The sequence below is a fragment of the Erpetoichthys calabaricus genome, chromosome 11, assembly GCF_900747795.2.
Source record: "Erpetoichthys calabaricus chromosome 11, fErpCal1.3, whole genome shotgun sequence".
Classification (NCBI taxonomy): domain Eukaryota; kingdom Metazoa; phylum Chordata; class Cladistia; order Polypteriformes; family Polypteridae; genus Erpetoichthys; species Erpetoichthys calabaricus.
In genome coordinates this window covers 106,905,455-106,923,796 of record NC_041404.2, presented here as the reverse complement: position 1 = coordinate 106,923,796, position 18,342 = coordinate 106,905,455, and the positions used below count along the sequence as shown (strand labels likewise).

The following is an 18,342-nucleotide window of genomic DNA, read 5'->3' as shown; positions in this document are numbered from 1 at the left end:
ACTAGCCCTGAAGAAAGGGTTTACTGGCTCAAAATATGATGGCAATCTTTAGGATATTATACTGTATCTGAAAAAAAAAAAAAATTAGATTTTGACACTCCTTTGGCACATAAGCAATATTGATTATATCTACCCATCACAGTGGACCGGTCTATGACAAAAAAAGAAGAAAAAAAAGTGTTAAATTGTGCTAATGGGTTTAGGCACATGTGAGGACTTTTTGCTTTTTTATGCTATATATACATCCATCCATCCATCCATTTTCTAACCCGCTGAATCCGAACACAGGGTCACGGGGGTCCAGTGGCATGCAAAAGCCTTGGTACCCTTCCTTAAAATGTCTGTTACTGTGAATAGTTAAGTGAGCAGAAGATGAACTGTCGACCAAAAGGCATAAACTTAAAGATGACACATTTCTTTAATATTTTAAGCAACATTACATTTTTATTTCCATCATTCACAAGTATAAAATGCCAAAAAAAAAAAAAAAAGTATGTGAAGCAAAAGTTTGGGCACCCAACATTGTTAGAACTTATTATCAAAAAATAACACAGGAAATGATCAAGTGCTGTTAATAGAGTTGGATTCATTTGGTGCTGCTTTATTAAGTGTGAAGCGCAATAAAATTGATTGGATTAAATGAATGTGCATATAAAAAAAAAATGAACTGCAGAAATTTTTCATGCGTTAATTGCACATGTTAACACTGATTAAATCAGCAGTGCTCTCTCCCTCGCTCTATATTAATTACAACAGACAGATACACCCCATATGGCTTTAAACCAAGGATCGGTGTTTCCCTTTCCCAGGAAAGGGTACCCGGGGCCCCACCCTGGAGCCAGGCCCGGAGGAGAGGCTTGTTGGCGAGCGCCTGGTGGCTGGACCTTCAACCACGGGGCATAGCCGGGCTCAGCCCGAAGGAGCAACGTGGTTCCGCTCTCTTGTGGGCCCACCACCAGCAACAGAGGCCATAGGGGTTGGGTGTAATGCGATATGGGTGGTGGCCGAAGGCGGGAACTCTGGCGTTCCGACCCTCGGTTGCCGAAACTGGCTCTTGGAACATGGAATGTTACCTCTCTGGCGGGGAAGGAGCCCGAACTGGTGCGTGAGGTTGAGAGGTACCGGCTAAATATAGTCGGGCTCACCTCTACGCACGGTCTGGGCTCTGGAACCATTCCTCTTGAGAGAGGCTGGACTATTAGTCTATTGGATATTAGTCTATTTTGGGGGTTTAAATATAAATGAAACTCATGATATTTAAAAGACCTGTTGAGTTTCATTAACAGACATTAAATAAAATCGCTTCATTATCCAGTGCAAACACTACCTTCTAAAAGCTGTGTAGTTACCTGCTTAAATTTTAAAACTCTTCTGCAAACTAACAAAATCACATGGAAGTAGGTGGATTTTGCCAACTATGAGTGTTTAAAATAATACAGCATAAATGATAAAAATCATAGTTGATGGTATAGAAAGGTAGTACAACTAAATAATATACTGTACATTGGTAAGTTTGATATATTTGTACAACTCCTAAGAATGGTCATATGAACATTATACTGATGACACATATAACCAGCAGGGGAAACAGCACTGTATTCATAAGCAAATACAATATTTCAAATAACAAGTAACACTGAGAAAACATGAGCACTTCTGATCAATGATGAATTTATTATCTGTCCTCATTTGTTTCAGAAAACTCCTGCACTCCCTTGCCAATGTACAGCTGAAGCCAGACATTTAGATAAACTTAGGGTGAACTCTTTAAAACTCACTTTATAACCCCTCTACAGATTTTATACTAAGAAACTATAAATTTGGCATATCGTTTAAGACATCAGGACAAAAGTAATTTTTTCCAACAATGTTCACAAATTGATTATTTCACTTTTTATTGACTATATCACAATTCCAGTAGGTCACAAGTCTACATATACATTGTTAATATTTGGTGACATTGCCTTTAAATTATTTTAACATTTTGGGTAGCCTTCCACAAGCTTCTTACAGTAAACTGCTGAAATTTTGGACCATTCCTCCAGACAGAGCTGGTGTAACTGGGACAAGTTCGTAAGCCTCCTTGCTCACATACACTCTTTTTCAGTTCTGCCCTCAAATTCTCAATCGGATTGAGGTCAGTATTGGCCACTTCAATACCTTGACCTTGTTGTCCTTAAGCCATTTTACCACAATGTTGGACAATGACCGCAAGAACACCTCCATTTGGAAGACCCATTTGCGACTGAGCTTTGACTTCCTTACTGTGCTCTTGACATGTTGCTGCAATATATCTACATAATTTTCTGTCCTCATGATGCCATCTATTTCGTGAAGTACACCAGTGCCTCCTGCAGCAAAGCACCCCCACAACATGATGCTCCCACCCCCACACTTTACAGTTGGGAGGGTGTACTTGTAAGCCTCACCCTTTTTACTCCAAACATAACTAGGGTAACTATGGCCAAACAGTTTGATCTTGGATTCTTCAGACACTTTCACAACATCGTTTGCTGTTGTTCTGAGATTGATTTACACTTTTCGTGCCAAAGTATGTTCTTCTCTAGGAGACAGAATGTGTCTCCTTCCTGAGTGGAATGATGGCTGTGTGTTCCCATGGTGTTTACACTTGCATATTAATGTTTATACAGATGAACCTGGAACCTTCAAGAAATTGTTCCCAAGGATGAACCAGATTTGTGGAGGTCCACAATTTATTTTCTGAGGTCTTGGCTGATTTCTTTTGATTTTTCCATTATGTCAATCAAAGAGGAAGTGAGTTTAATAGTAGGCCTTAACATACATCTACATGTTGACTCCAATCAGGCTATTTGGCTATTAGAAGGTAATTGTTTAATTGCCTTAAGGTTTAACATCATTTTCTGGAATAGCTGTTTAAAGGCACAGTTAACAAAACATATGTAAAAGTATGACCCACTGGAATTGTGATATAATCAATAAAAAGTGAAATGATCTGTCTGTGAACATTGTTGGAAAAAATTAAGTCATCTACTTTGTGCAGGGCAAAAGTAAACAATATGCCAAATTTATAGTTTGTTAGTATAAAATCAGTGGGGGGGGGGATATCAAGTGAGTTTTAAAGAAGTGCATTAAAACTTCTGACTTCAACTGTGTTTCTTCGCACTTTCATGCATTTGAGGTAGTGAGGCACAACTGCACAAATTTCCTTGTTCTACTTTACATTTATCGATGTTGCATTAACTGTGGTTTGGTTTTTCAAAAATTGCTTCTATGTGCTATTACTGTGCAGACTTCTTGTATAATGTCAACATAATTAAAATTAATTTTGCAGTTTGGATGTTGGTACTATTTTTCATTTCTTGTATGTGCTACTGAACTTTGCTTGCATAATTGTAAGCTTTCTTTTCTGTCCACTAAAACCTTTTCTGCCTCAAACAATAATATATAATGGATAACTACAGAGTACATGGTTAACTGAATTAGCTATCAGAGTATAATAATTAAAGTTTAAAAATAATAAGGCAACTCTATTGTTTGATTTTCTTATAAATGTGTTGTATTTCATAGACATGTACAGTACAGACTAAATTTGTTTGAAATTGCCAATGAAGTACAGTTACACTTTATAAGTGTGCGTGTCCGCATGTACATAAAAGATATACAAAACCATACAAATAAAAAAAAACTCTGTAATCATATACAATGGATATAAAACGTCTATACACTATCAAAAATGGCAGGTTTTGTGTGATAAAAAATGAAAAAAAGAATAATCCTGTCAGAACTTATTCCACCTTTACTGCAAAAGTGCAATCTAAATAAAAAAAAGTGAAAACAAATCAGAAAGTGTTCAGTGAAAAAAAGCAAAAAAAAAACAAAAACCTGGTCAATGAATTTTTGTAAAAGGGAATGTCTCAGGTAAGTGCTCCTTTTCTCACTCCCTCCACTCGCACAAGACGTCTACACAGAATGTTTCTCTCTCAGGTTAGGACATCATTAAAAGAATTTAAGTTTTGGTGATCATGCTTTTTGTACCATCATTTTTCGAATAGAAATTTACAAACTAAGGCAGAAGAATATATAATGAAGAACAAAGACAAATTTTAAACATTTTTAATAATAAAATGCATGCATCTGATATTGCATGTTAGCATTATTGATATTAATCAACAAAAGTCATTAATTAAGACAGAGTTGCCAATGTTTGCTAACTGCTGTGGTGTGACATTTTGTATACACGTTGATAAATATTTTGAGTATCTTTATTTGTAACTTAGACAAAACAATGTCATATTAGTGTTCTATCACTGATAAGAACAGCAATGTTTTGATGTTTAAGACCACTCCCCTGGCATGCGGCCTGTCCTGAATAAAGCAATAAAATGATGACTTAACTAAAGACATTTTAAATAACTAAAAAGTCTGTGTGCCACCTGAAACTACATATTAGCATTTATCAGGTTGTATGGTTGCCAATATTCAAATGTACTTTGCTTACTGTTATTATTTTATGAATATTATCAATAGTAAATTATTTAAAGTTGTAACCTAACTCCTGCTTGTCTGTTTACTCTATGTAGTTGCCTGAAGTTATAGATGTAGAAGGGAGGGTGGGGAGAAATTATAAAGTACAATACAGTGGAACCTTGGTTCATGAATGTCTCGGTACACATACAAATCGGTTTACGACCAAAAAGTTCGCCAAATTTTTGCCTTGGTTCACGACCACACACTCGGTATGCGAACCAGCCAGTTTCCCTTTCGGTTTGTACATGTTGTCTCTCCCTGTGCATTTCCTGTGCAGCGAGCAAGAGAGAGAGCGCGGCACACACACACACACACACATACACACACAGAGGCAGCGCGAGAGAGAGACACACACATACAGGCAGTGCAAGAGAGAGAGAGACGCACACACACAGACAGCGAGAGAGAGAGAGAGAGACGCACACACACAGACAGCGCAAGAGAGAGAGAGACGCACACACACAGGCAGCGCGAGAGAGAGAGAGACGCACACACACAGGCAGCGCGAGAGAGAGAGAGAGAGAGACGCACTCACAGGCAGCGCAAGAGAGAGAGAGAGACACACTCACAGGCAGCGCAAGAGAGAGAGAGAGAGACGCACTCACAGGCAGCGCAAGAGAGTGAGCTGGACGCATAAGGTAGGAAGGCAGTTAAAGAATGCACTGGGCTTGATTTTGTTTTCACTTCTGTTTACAGCGATCGGTTCGTAGCATGCATTGTTGCAATGTTACTTTTCTTAGTAGATTATTAAATTACGGATTTTTTCACATGTTCATTTCTTTCCCTGTGCTTAAAACTCATTAAAAAAAAAAAAAAAAAAAAAAAGTGTTTTTAGCCAGTGGTTGGTAGCGCTATAGCGCGAACTATTGCAGTGTTAGTTTTCTCTGTTGTTCAAGGTTTTCTTAGTGTTATTCAATGTTTTTACATTTAGTTTACTATTACGCTGTGCATTCAATGGTTTAATTAACTATATTTGTGTTTAAAAAGTTAAAAAAAATATACATTTGCTTACAGTTCGCATGGTCTGGAACGGATTAATTGTATTTACATACAATCCTATGGGGGAAATTGCTTTGGTTCACGACCAAATCGGTTTACAACCAGAGTTTTGGAACGAATTGTGGTCGTGAACCGAGATTCCACTGTACCTTGTAAACAGTGCTAAGTCTATGGGATTTGAGGCATTCTGACAAAGGCTACACAATAAAGAATACAAAAGGGGAAAGTAGAGTAATATAGAACTCTACACCAAGACGAAACACTAACCATCCTTCCTTTAATAGTAAATACAGGAATAGGCAGAAGCAGAACTGTACTTGAAGTTATCAAAACTGGAACCTAACAGTGACAATAATGATCCTATAGAAAATAATGACACTCTACCTTCACAACCTTTTTTTTTGACGTTATAAGTAACCACATATTTTTCTACTTTTTCACCTGGATTTATATGTAAAAGTGTATACTTATTGTAATTAAATACAGACTTTAAAATGCTTTCTATGTTTTATTCCTTATCAAACCAAGCAACTTTTTTCTACATTAAAAATAATTATTGGGCCGGGGGCATACACAACCATGTGATGGTACAGGTCGGCTCCATACTCCCATTTCTGCTCTGGAAACCGACACCATCGGTAGTCATGACCGGGATAAGCTTAGCAAATGAGGTCACCACACAAGGCAAGACGATTGTGAAAAAGTGCTCTAGTGCTTTTATTAAAACAGTCCAATAAAAACAAAGTGCAGTGGCAAAAACTTTAATAAATAATCCAATAAAAAAAGAGATACTAATGGGGGTTAAAATCAGCCAAACAAGCAATTAAAATGAGATTAAAAACAGTAAAAGAAGCTCTCCTTAGAATCACGAGCCTTGGTGCACTCTTTTCAAAACATCAATCTCCTCAGCTTATCCTGCCCGGACCTTGCATCCAAGGAAGACAGCTATCCTGCAGGTACCTACCATTCTTCTATGGGTCCAGGTCTGTGCGACTCCAAGGCTCTAACAAAGTGCCCACTCCAGACCAAGGCCAGGTCCCCAAAAGCAATGGCGCTCACAATGGGGCTCCCCATCCGAGTCTCCCAGACTCCTGCTGCCTTCCTGGACTTTTGTAGTGAGCCGACTGCACTAGCAGGTCACTTCCAGCTCCCAAGTTGCTCAGCTGGAGTGTGGTGGCCACCCTCTCCCTGGAGGGGCTCTCCTCACAGCTGCCTGCCTCCTGGTTCGCATTCTTTCTCTCTCTCCCACTCTCTATCTTGATCACACCTGCACCGGCTCCCTTTCCTGTCTTCCTACCTGCTACATTTTCATTTGCTTTAACCTACAATCTATTTTTGTTTCTTCCTTTCTTATTCTGCACTCCCCTTTGATATGGTTAGAAAGTGGTTGCATGTGCCATTTCCTGATTGTCACCCCGCGCTGATAATGAGACAATCAGACAGCCCACACATGCCAGCAAGGAAAAGCATGGACTGCTGACCACCTCACACCAACCCGGAGATGAGCCATCTCTCAGCAGATCGCTTGCTTGCTCCAACTCCCCTGTGCAAGTGTGTATTTATTTATTTAAAATTGCCTTTTCTTTTTTTGCGCTGTGGACCCACTACACCACAAGCTGTCTGAGCACTGCAATATTAGGAATTAAGAAAACTCACTTTTAGTTGTGCTTTAACAGTGAAAGAAAATGGTGGTGTATCAAAATAGTTTCAAAGCTCCTGATCCAGGAATATTACATTGACATATGTGTCAACAGTCTGCTGTAGTTAAGCATTTGCTTTGATTAGGAGGACTACTGTTATATGAAATCCTACAGTATGACTACTACTAGCACTAACCAAAACCCAAGATCATGCTTTGTTTCACAAATATTGGCTTTATAAATTATTACTGGATGCCCTGATCAGATGGCACAACATTTTGGGTGGACTTGATTTAAAGTTTGGGAATCCCTGATTTAAGCCATTTAATGATAGCTAAGAAAAATGAAAATTTATGATGATTGCTCCCACACTGTTCAAAGAAGAAAATTGCTGATACTTGTAAAAACTGTGTAGGTAAATTTAAATATATAAGTACAACATCCTAGCTTATCACTTCATATCAAAACATGCAGCTGTTAAAAACTAACATTAAAGTAAGCAGCAAAATCTGCTGCAGACTACCGTTCATGAATGGAACAAAATTTGAAGCACTAATTATTGCCAATTACTGCAAAACAGATTGCATCAGACTGTAGACCTCTAAAATAACTGAAGATAAAGGGCTCACAGACATCATTTTTACACATTACTTTCACGTGGAACCATTGAGATTTTATCCTGACTACAAGGTTAACATAGTTGCTAGGAATTTCACTTGGTGTTACATCCATACACCTAATGAAGTACACAGAGTTAAACAACATAATATACAATACATGACACTGTCACAACATTATATACAATAAACATATATAAAAACAAAATAGCAAAATAGATTAGCACTATGGTCTGGTAATATTTTAGGTAAGTACCATTTAAAATAACCATAAAATAAACATAATTTAAACTGAAGCAGAAATGAACTGAAAGAAACAGAAAAGAATCAGAGACTGTATTTAACGTGACTGCAGTAGCAAAGAAACAGTTTCTGTGTCTACTAGTTCTTGCTTTTAGTGACCAGTAACATTACTTTGATGTCACATATCAAGGATTTATTTCACAGTCACAAGACTTCGTAGTTGAGCAACTAAGAAACTGAACAGCGGTCGTATTCACAGGGGATTACTGGATATTGCTGAGATACATTGGTTAAACACACAATTAAAAATTGCAATTAAAAATTAAAATTGTTTGACAAATATAATATATACATACACTGTCTATACAGACAGACCCTTTCACTTTCTGCGCACTTTACTGTTTTGTAGATGTACTTTTAAATAGATAAATATGCCATTTTTGTATATCGATCTACTCTCTGTAACCCATAATGACAATGCAAAAAATATGTTTTCAGAAAGGTTTACAAATTTATTTAAAAAAAAAATATAAAAAAATGAGATCTCTTATCTATATATATATAAAATCCCTATGTGCGTCCAGGTGTCCATGCGTGGGTGTCTTCTGGTGAAGTGCGCATGCGCGGGGCACGGTGCGATGCGCGATATTACTGTCAGAGAAAGTTAGAGGCGTTTTACGGAAATACAACCCAGTATTACTGCGAGAGGAAATTAAAGTTACACAATACAGTGACGCATATTACAGCCACATACAAGCCAGTATTACTGTCAAAGGAGATTAAAGGCATATTACCGACGCACACGCTTGTATTACCGCCAGAGAAAATTAAAGGTATATTACGGACGTATAAGCCAGCGGACGTACAAGACGGTATCCTTCAATAAGGGCGCGCACAAAAAGGCAAGCCTCAAAAGGGCGACCTCAATTGGGCGCAGCGAATAAAGGCGCGCGTAAATAAAGATCTGCACCTCTGTTGCTCTTCACATATTCCAGAGCCATTTGAACTAAATTATCTACGAACACCTTTATTCGCCGCACTCAATTGAGGTCGCCCTTTTGAAGCTCGCCTTTTTGTGCGCGCCCTTATTGAACACAGCCGTACAAGACAGTATCACTGTCACAGAAAATTAAAGACACACAATACACGGCGGCAGCCCACGAAGAACGGTCAGCTCAGCAAGTAAACATCAACAAAAGAAAGGCTGAAAGAAAGAAAAATATGACCAACAAAAAGAATGAGGTCAAAGTCCCTTGCCATTTAATATAGACTGTTCCTACTAATGTTTATGCACTACTATTCTAGCGCCCGTTATTGTAACGGGCTAAATGACTAGTATTCATATAAGTATTTAGACCCCTAATTAACGATTTTGTAGAATCTACTTCGGTAGTTAATTTTTGCTGATTGTTTTTACCACTGCTGCTTATATATATTTATTTAGTTTTCTGCTGCCAAGTTACACATTTTATTATTTTGGTGTCTTTAAAAAATTGTATTCCAGTATAAGAAATACAGCCATTTTTGCACCACTGCAGATTCACATAACTAGGTAAAGTGCAAAAACTGAAGAAGAGAAAAAAAAAGGGAAATAAAATACTTAACTGTATCAATAAGAATGACCCCCAGCCCTGCTCACACCCATTTTACCTTCTGTTTTTGGAGGATGCAGAGGACACTTGTTCAAGTGAGGAGTCTAGAGGAGTCTCAACAGCAGCAGCTTTCTGACTCTGTATCTGTGTGGATAAAAAAAGGGGGCAATGAGAAGGAACAAGAAGCCTGCGCCATTGGTCACATAGCTGGGCTGGTATTGGGGCTAGGACCCCATCTCATAAACTGAAGTGACAAAGTTAAAAATTCAAAGTATGGAAAATTTTGCTTTAAAAAGTATCATACACAAACACATGCAAATATTGGCAATTTATTGTAGCCATAAAATGGAATTAATTAATCCCTATAATCAGACTTTAGCTACTGAGACTACTGTAATTGAAAGTTTAAGGCTAAAGGTCTGGACTGAGCTGAGAACTCACAAAAGTAATTTCTTTCAAAGTCCTAACTAAATGCACTGCCGAATGTTTTGAAATTCTGAGCAGTGGTTTGGCTGTTGGTGGTATTGTCTTTAAAAAAAAAAAAATCCTCAACTTTAAAAGCTTGAGGCTGAATACTCGGAATTCACTCAAAACTCTTGGTGCATCTACAAGCTCAGCAGGAGCACACCTTCCTCACCCCCACATTTGAGCACAAGCCTGCTGCTCACTTCCCCAGGTCATACTGCTAACCACCTGCATCCTTTCCTCCTAGCACAGGATCTTTGCCATCCTGCCTCCTCCTTATTCCTTTACCTCTGTTCATTATTTTTTTTCTTCTTCTCTCCCTTCTCAGCTGTGGAGACTACCTTTATAACCCCAACTGGGTGCAGGTGCTGTCCTCCATCTGCTCTAATGTATGAATGAAGCACTTGACTGACTTGCTCGCATTAGCAAGTGAATGCACGATCGATCAGCCAAGCACTCCAATCAAACTTGGAGCAGCGTATGTAAAGTCACATGTGTACCTGCAACCACAATACTATTTAAAAATTGCACTTCACTACGGACCTCTTATCACAGGGTCCTGTTGTGTTGAACCTGAAACTGCTTTATTTGCTTTGTAAACTTTCAAGTGAGCTAAACATGCTCATGGGATATTTATTTATTTATACAGGTGTGTTGTGGACTTAAACATTTTTCCCCAGGAAAAAATATCATGGCTGGTATTTGCACTCCGCAGCATTTTCCATAATTATTAACTGGAAGACTACATGAAAATTATTTGCTACAAAATGTATGTGCTGAAGGACACATTTCAAATAGCCAAGTGTACCAAGCTTGGCTGATGGCATACATTGATGTGCTTCACATTTATGACAGTAGACTTGTCATGTAATTTTCATTTAACTGTAAGATGTTGCGTTTTTACTCACCAGAAGCTACAACATAAGCGTAACCCCAAATAACGCCTACTGTCTTAAATTTAGACATATATTAATGTTTATTTCATAATGCTTCATTAACATTAATTCATTGATTGTGCATACGAATATAGATATGTTAGCTAATCATAGAGATGATGCACCACCAGTTCACATGGTGTATTCATGGAGTAAAATTAGGACATTTGCTTGGTGGTCTCACGGGGCACTGCTGTTCTTTTCTTGCCAGATCTGTATGTGTTCTGACTGACCCAACCACAAGTAAATTAGACTTTTTTTCTTTTGTTTTTATAAGCATGGTCAACTGCTGTCCAAATGCGTGTAAAAGAGGGTCTGAGACTAAATCAAGTAACTTTATGTGAATTGTGTTATATACATACTTGTATATACTAGTTAAAATCAGGTACAGTAATCCCTCGCTATATCGCGCTTCGACTTTCGCGGCTTCACTCTATCGCGGATTTTATATGTAAGCATATATAAATATATAACGCGGATTTTTCGCTGCTTCGCGGGTTTCTGCGGACAATGGGTCTTTCTACTTCTGGTACTTGCTTCCTCAGTCAGTTTGCCCAGTTGATTTCATACAAGAGATGTTATTGGCGGATGGCTGAGAAGCTACCCAATCAGAGCACGCAGTTAAGTTCCTGTGTGCTGCTGATTGGCTCAGCGGCGGAGTGCTGCATTAAGCAGGAAGTCTCATCTCACTCATTCAGCATTAACGTGCTCCTGCTACTGCTTCAGGGGCCATGTCCAAGCGCCAACAGAAGATGCAAATGATTGAAGAAAAGGTAAAAGTTTTGGATATGTTGAAGAAAGGGAACAGCTACACCGCTGCAGGACACCATTACGGCATCAATGAGTCCACGATTCTTTTTATTTAAAAAGGAGGAAAAGCATATAAGGTCTACGGCCGCAGTGTCCTTTAACCAGGGCACAAAACGAGTTGCAAGTGGACTGGATGGAATCTGCTTTAGGGATTTAGATTGAAGAGTGCTGGAAGAAGAACAACGGCGGTGCTACACAGTAGCCTGAAGAGGCTCCTTTAGAAGAGCTGTAACGCTATCCTTTGTTGTGCAGTAAAACTAAACTCATCATTATCGGACAAGTCGTCGTGTCATTGTTGGTGAGTAACCATAATTAATTATCTATGTACAGTACTTATTACATGTACAAAGTTTAGTGTCACTGTACACACATTTTACTGTATACAATTTTTCTTGCATTGTACGTATTTATTGCTGGTGGCCTGTCAGTCGTAATGGCTGTAACATATGTGATATCGGAGACGCTCGATATCTTTAAAATAATATTTAGCTTTTACTGTGTATAAACTGTGTTTACATACATAATTTCAATGAATCTTACCTAATATCTAAGAGAATACAAAGGGTTTATGCTGTATAATTGTGCGGGAAATGTTTATAATAGTGTGGGAGATTTTATAAGGGCTTAAAATATATAAAAATAACCATATGAACATATGGTTTCTACTTCGCGGATTTTCACCTTTCGCGGGGGGTTCTGGAACGCAACCCCCGCGATGGAGGAGGGATTACTGTATTGGCTAGAATGAAAACCTACACACACTGTGCTCCTGGTCTAGAACATTTATGTGGACTCAGTTATGCTCTAATGTTATGCTGCTCAAAGCAGGAAATCATGTAACCTAGGTCTTCGATAAGCACAGATAAAGATGATCCAAATCTAGAAATCTGTTCTACAATATTTTATTACATTGACTACTGCCCTCTTGGTGTACAAGACTGAACTGAAATGCTGCAGTTCTACAAAATGCCACAAATGTGTCATTGTTTTGCAAAATGCTGGGTTACATGGATAGCATCTTGTTCATGTTATTAGATTCTTGCTAATTGCTATTCAGTGACGTGGGGTATAATTTTCAATAGAGCTGAAAATGTGTGAGATGATGAGAGCTGCAGCTGCAAAAAACAGCCATCATCAACAGGGTCTCGCTTGATCTCTCCATTCACAGTGATCACCAAGATATTTGGCAATGATCACTTACCAGTGCTGACTGTATCCGGACTGGTGTCAAGGCTACAGCTGCCTAAAAATGTTTGAGAATACTTTTCAGTACTTGCACGATACCATGCAATGACATATTGATCGCAATAAGAGTTTCATTATCTAATGACAAATGACTGATAGCACAATTTTGTACCAATAAATCATTCCTTTACTTTAAAATATTTTTTTACTTGTGTTACCTGTTGTTTTGCTGGTTTTCATACAAATTTGATCACAGTGTAAAAGTAATATATCGTTCAACTGTATATCACATATACCAAATGTATATGCAGATTCTTCTAAATTTATTAAAATCTTTCATTTTGTTTTAGGAAAAATGAAACTGTAATGTATATCCAACTAGCTAATTGTATGTACATTTGCAAATAAAGCACAAAGCACCTACTGCAAAAGCCAATGTCTGTGTGTCCACAAGAAACGCGGCCCCTGGTGGACCAATTTTGTTGAGATGTGGCACACTTTAAAGGAATTTGTTGAGAAATTGATATATTGATGTATCTCAAACAGATCAAGCTGTATTAAGTTTTAAAATTTAATTTTAATTTCTTAAAAAGGAGAAACATTCTGTGCAACATCAACTAAGAATGAGTTTACCGTTTCAATTTTCTTTTGACAGTGATTATTTGAACTTAAACATTTTGTAGATTTTCCCCTTTTACTCATCTGACAGCAGGTTGAATGCCAAATGTAAGTGAGTCAGATGAAGGGCAGAGTGTGCACATGTAAACGTCTCACACAGCAGCACCCTTCTCTTGATGCTTTAGGTAAGTTAACTAATAAGAGTACAAAAAATTCACTTCTCTGGAAATGGAAGGAGAAAGCAATTATGTAAGCACATACAAGACTGAATTGACTGAACTGATATTATTTATTATTATACATTAATATATATATATATTATTATATTATGATATTATAAACAGATTATTATTTTAAAGAACTGCCTTTATCAACCTGCAGCTAAACATCTTTTGAAGAAATTAATAACACGGGAAAGGGGAATTTACTCTAAACAATATAAACATAGGGAAAGTTTAAAAATGGTCAGTGGCGCCGGGAGGTGGGAGGCTTCAGTGGCTTAAGTCCCTGATTTCTGCCGTCCAGCCCATGATCTTTCAGTCCTAGATATCCACAAAAAATTGCAGCAAGCCCCTGAGCTTCTTACCAATGTGTACCATTTGTACTCTTGTTATACAATAAATTGGTTCTTATCCAAGTTTTTACTTACATATTTATATACTTTTAACAAATTACTGTGTTTCTTTTAACTAATATATTAATAGCTAGATGTGGAAGTTACTTCAGTTCTTTTTCTTCTTTCAAGGAATAATACTGATACTGATTTATGCTATTATTCGTAGTTTATTAATAGATATTTTCAGTTGCTAATTATTGGGTACTACTCTATTGGGTAGACTTTTAAAAAAGTTATGGTTAATAAAACAGGGCAACAAGCAGTCACAGACCCTCAACCTTAAAACAGATCAGTTGATACCATTTTCACATCACTTGAATTGTAATCTACTGTGTATGAAAACCATGAAGCCACCACTAGCCTCTTTGTGCTCCGTTTTTAACTGCATTGTAATCCTGTTAAACAGCACACATTTAATGTAGTCTACTAACACATAGAGCTGCAATTCTATTATTGCGATTATTTTTGAATATTACTCATTGTTACAAAACTATTTAATAATCAAAAATGTAATAACTAACTGAAATAAAAATGTGAAATGCTCCAACTTTCATATCAGTTAACTTAGTAGTTAAATGCACCTGCATGTTATGTTATGCGTACACTGACCAACTTGTTCTTTATAGCTTTTGTGCTTGCCAAGGTGTTTTTACAGTCCTGTAAAGTACTTTATTACCATTACTTCACGATAATGCTTTATTATATGTTAAACAGGAAAACTGCAAACTAATTCAAAAGGTAAATTACATTGTGACTGTAAAACAGAAAAGGTAAAAACAAATTTTAACAGCAGAAAAAGATTTCCCATATTAATAATTTAACTGCACAGATTAAACACTGAAATTACAGGTAACCCATAAACTTCCATTGACATACTCAACAAGATTTGATTTGAAAGACATTACTGAAATTACAGTTTTAAGACTACAATAAGAACAGCAAATAACTCACATCCGCCTGCTTCTGTTTCAGTTCTGTAAGAAGGGTCTGGAGGCTCTCTTCAGCAACATCAAAAGGGGTCTGACCCTGAAACATACAACAGAATCAGCTGAAATTAACTTGGTACTCTAGAACCCATCATAATAAACAAGCTAAACTGCAAAACTGCTTGATACTGGGTTCTATGAATTCATCACTTTCCCTCTTTCTTATTGTAGTCAATAAATCTTATGTGAAGGGTGAAAGAAAGAAAAAACTGATTTTTCATTACTTAGTATGGCATTTATTTCAAATCTTGTATCCTGCATCACACCCGATTCTACTGGGATAGATTCAGCTATCACAACTGTGAACTGGATTTAGTGCGTTCAATGCATAGATAAATTGTTAATTTTTAATGATTGGTAAAAATGTTATGTTTCCTTTCCATAGCATCATCAGAGTGGTTACATTACAACTCAAAAAGACTGCAGTATTCAAAAAAAGAGTGCAATTTTTATACTTTGTCCATTAGTCAACAAGCTTTTATATTCCTTCATCAAAAAAATTGTAAAACTTGACTTGCTTGAATGGAATGTTTATTGATTTTAATAAATTCAATAAAATGTTAAAAAAAAAAAAAAATGTTTTAGCTAATGCACCACTGTCTTCACCTCTTCATCAGATGTGAATTTTCATCCTCGTAGAGCTTCTTTTGATATCCAAGTCTGTCGAGGATGATTACACAGGCAGAGCTACGGCTGATTTGTAAATGACTTGCTACATCATCTACTGTCTAAAAGAATCATTTCACGTGCACGCTCAATGTTGTCATGAATGTGTAAACTTCCCAAAACATTCTTCTGCTTAAAACAGTATTCCCTGAATGCTTATGATGCAAACCCTCTTGTGCAGTGCCCTACAATTTAACTTTAACTACATTTGTAACACATTTTAAATTAATAGGCAGCTGCCAGTTTAAGCAGCATAAAGCAGTTTTCTGCAGACTTGTACATCCATAATCCATAAAGAAAAGCTCCACTACTAAAATCAAAGTAATCAACAAGTTGGCTTTGGTAATTTTGTGTGATACATGCAATCTGTACTTTCATAGATTATAAAGAACAGACTAAATAACTCCTGCTTTAAGTCAGCATTTTTAATTTATCTTGGTTTAAGAGTTAATACAACTGACTAAAACTAACATTATTTAAATAAATATCTTTAAACACATGGCCAACTTACAGAAGTCCTCAAACTGATGCATTTAGATAATCAAGCCTTACTTTGGATAAGTTTTTTTTAATTATATTCTACTACTACAATCATTAATTAACAGACATCACTAAAAACTTTCTCAGCAAGTATGACTTCAACAGATGTTCCAGTTTTTGCATTTTCCATATTGACTTAATGTAACTTGTTGCCCTTGTATATATTATGTGCTTGAGGAGATACAGTGCCTTAAAAAAGTATTCAACTCCTAAAGCTATTCTCACATTATTTTGGCTCAGATTCTAAACTTACAATTAAATTACATATTTTTTCAGTGTATCTACAAAAAGCATAGATCATGCTAAAATAAAAAGAATAAAATTAAAACCATTCAACAAACTCATAAAAATGAAAAATTAGAAGTGGGAGATTTAAAAAGTATTGCAAATATGTACATATTTTGTAAAATATAAGGCCAGCTCTGTTCAGGTTTAATGTATTATCTTACCAACTTATCCAGTATGTTGATGTGTTCCAAATGTGTAGAAAATGGGTGGATCACCTTTTCTCAATCAAATTATAATAATAAACTAGTCTATGCCCGCCGTAGCATACAGAGGTGTAAGAATAGGAACGGAAAATGGTGAGAAAGGAATTCAGAAATCAAGAAGAAACAAATACTTCTTGAAAGGCGCAGTGTGCATGTAGAATTTCCGGCCAAGCGGGATTACATGTGAAAGTGATGAATAAATCAGGCTTTCCGAATTTACGTACTATGGCCATGACATCCTGATAGTTTTGTTGCATGTATCTTGAACTTCCTGGAAATGTGGATGGTAATATGATCATTTTGCCTACACGTACGTTATTTTCAGCGTTTGCTTGCAGTGCGTCTAAAAGTCCTTTGTATTTTTCCACGCAGATCTGGTTGATGTAATCTGAGATAGTTGAGACGCGCGCCCTGTTTTAACATACGCATCTACGACGTACTGTTGGAATAGTTTGCCGGTGGAGTGCAAAATACTAAATGTATTCCTCATTGCTAATCTGTACGTGTAAAATTGTCATTGAGTAAGCCTTATTTGCTTGGCGGTTCATTTATTGGGAACATGTAAATCTTTGTGCCAGCCAATGTCTCCGTAAGGGAATAAAAGTGGGTAAATCATAGAATCGCAATTCATATTGAGCGTGGAAATCTGTTTACAGGAGTTGCCTATGGGATAGATGCACATGTCCCTTTCGGAAGGCTGTTCACCATCTTCTACGACGAAAATTGCTGCAACATCGGTGTGACATGTTGGGGCATTGTATCATTGTAAATCCTGCCTAGAGTTTTCCTTGAAAACCATTCGTACAGATGCTGTTGGATTGGACTGAGCAATTTCATGCATGTGTTTGTATGATTTAGCGAAGGGGTTGATGGTTCTGAGCATGGAATCTAGCTGGAGAAGTAAATTTTCACTGCATACAGAGTTTGCTTTATTTTGTAATCGTACTTCAGTAGCTTGCACTTTGTCAAAAACATACAACTGTCCATATCCTGGAGAGGTAGAAGTGTTAGCGTGTAGTAGAGAGATCTGGTGATAAATTTGCCCGTGTATTTTAAAACAGTATGGTCTGTGGCCAGGAGGTTGAGTTATCTGTGCACCCATGGAAGCAAACGCTAGAGAAGAGTTGTATTCTCGAATGTGTTCACGATAATTTTTAGCTTCTGATGTTTGCTGTGTAAGAAGCTGTTGTAAAGACACAGGTGGTTCCCGCAAAGGTGGTAAAGCTACTTTACTGTTGTGGCAGCACCTCGAGTACTTGTTGGATGTATTATGCTCAGCAGGCCAGTATTGTGCATGACATAGAAGAGGATGAATAGGAATCGAGAAATGCCGTGTCAGCTGCGTGTGTGTGGGACCAGTTTTGAAGTGGAAGCAGGATGAACCAGAAGAGAAATATATATAGGCACTGAATATAGCTTGCAGCTCAATG

At 37.2% G+C, this 18,342-nt stretch overlaps 1 protein-coding gene across 2 annotated transcripts in view; it reads right to left on the bottom strand.

Annotated features, from left to right (window-relative positions):
* ppp1r12c (protein phosphatase 1, regulatory subunit 12C) overlaps nt 1–18,342 on the bottom strand; it is a 260,970-nt gene that overhangs the window by 149,623 nt on the left and 93,005 nt on the right. For both annotated transcript variants that reach the window (XM_028813684.2, XM_028813686.2), the window contains exons 6-7: nt 15,181–15,255; nt 9,659–9,744 (exon numbers count right to left, since the gene is read on the bottom strand). In XM_028813684.2, coding sequence (XP_028669517.2) covers nt 9,659–9,744; nt 15,181–15,255 — 161 coding nt within the window. The remainder of the gene's footprint in view (nt 1–9,658; nt 9,745–15,180; nt 15,256–18,342) is intronic.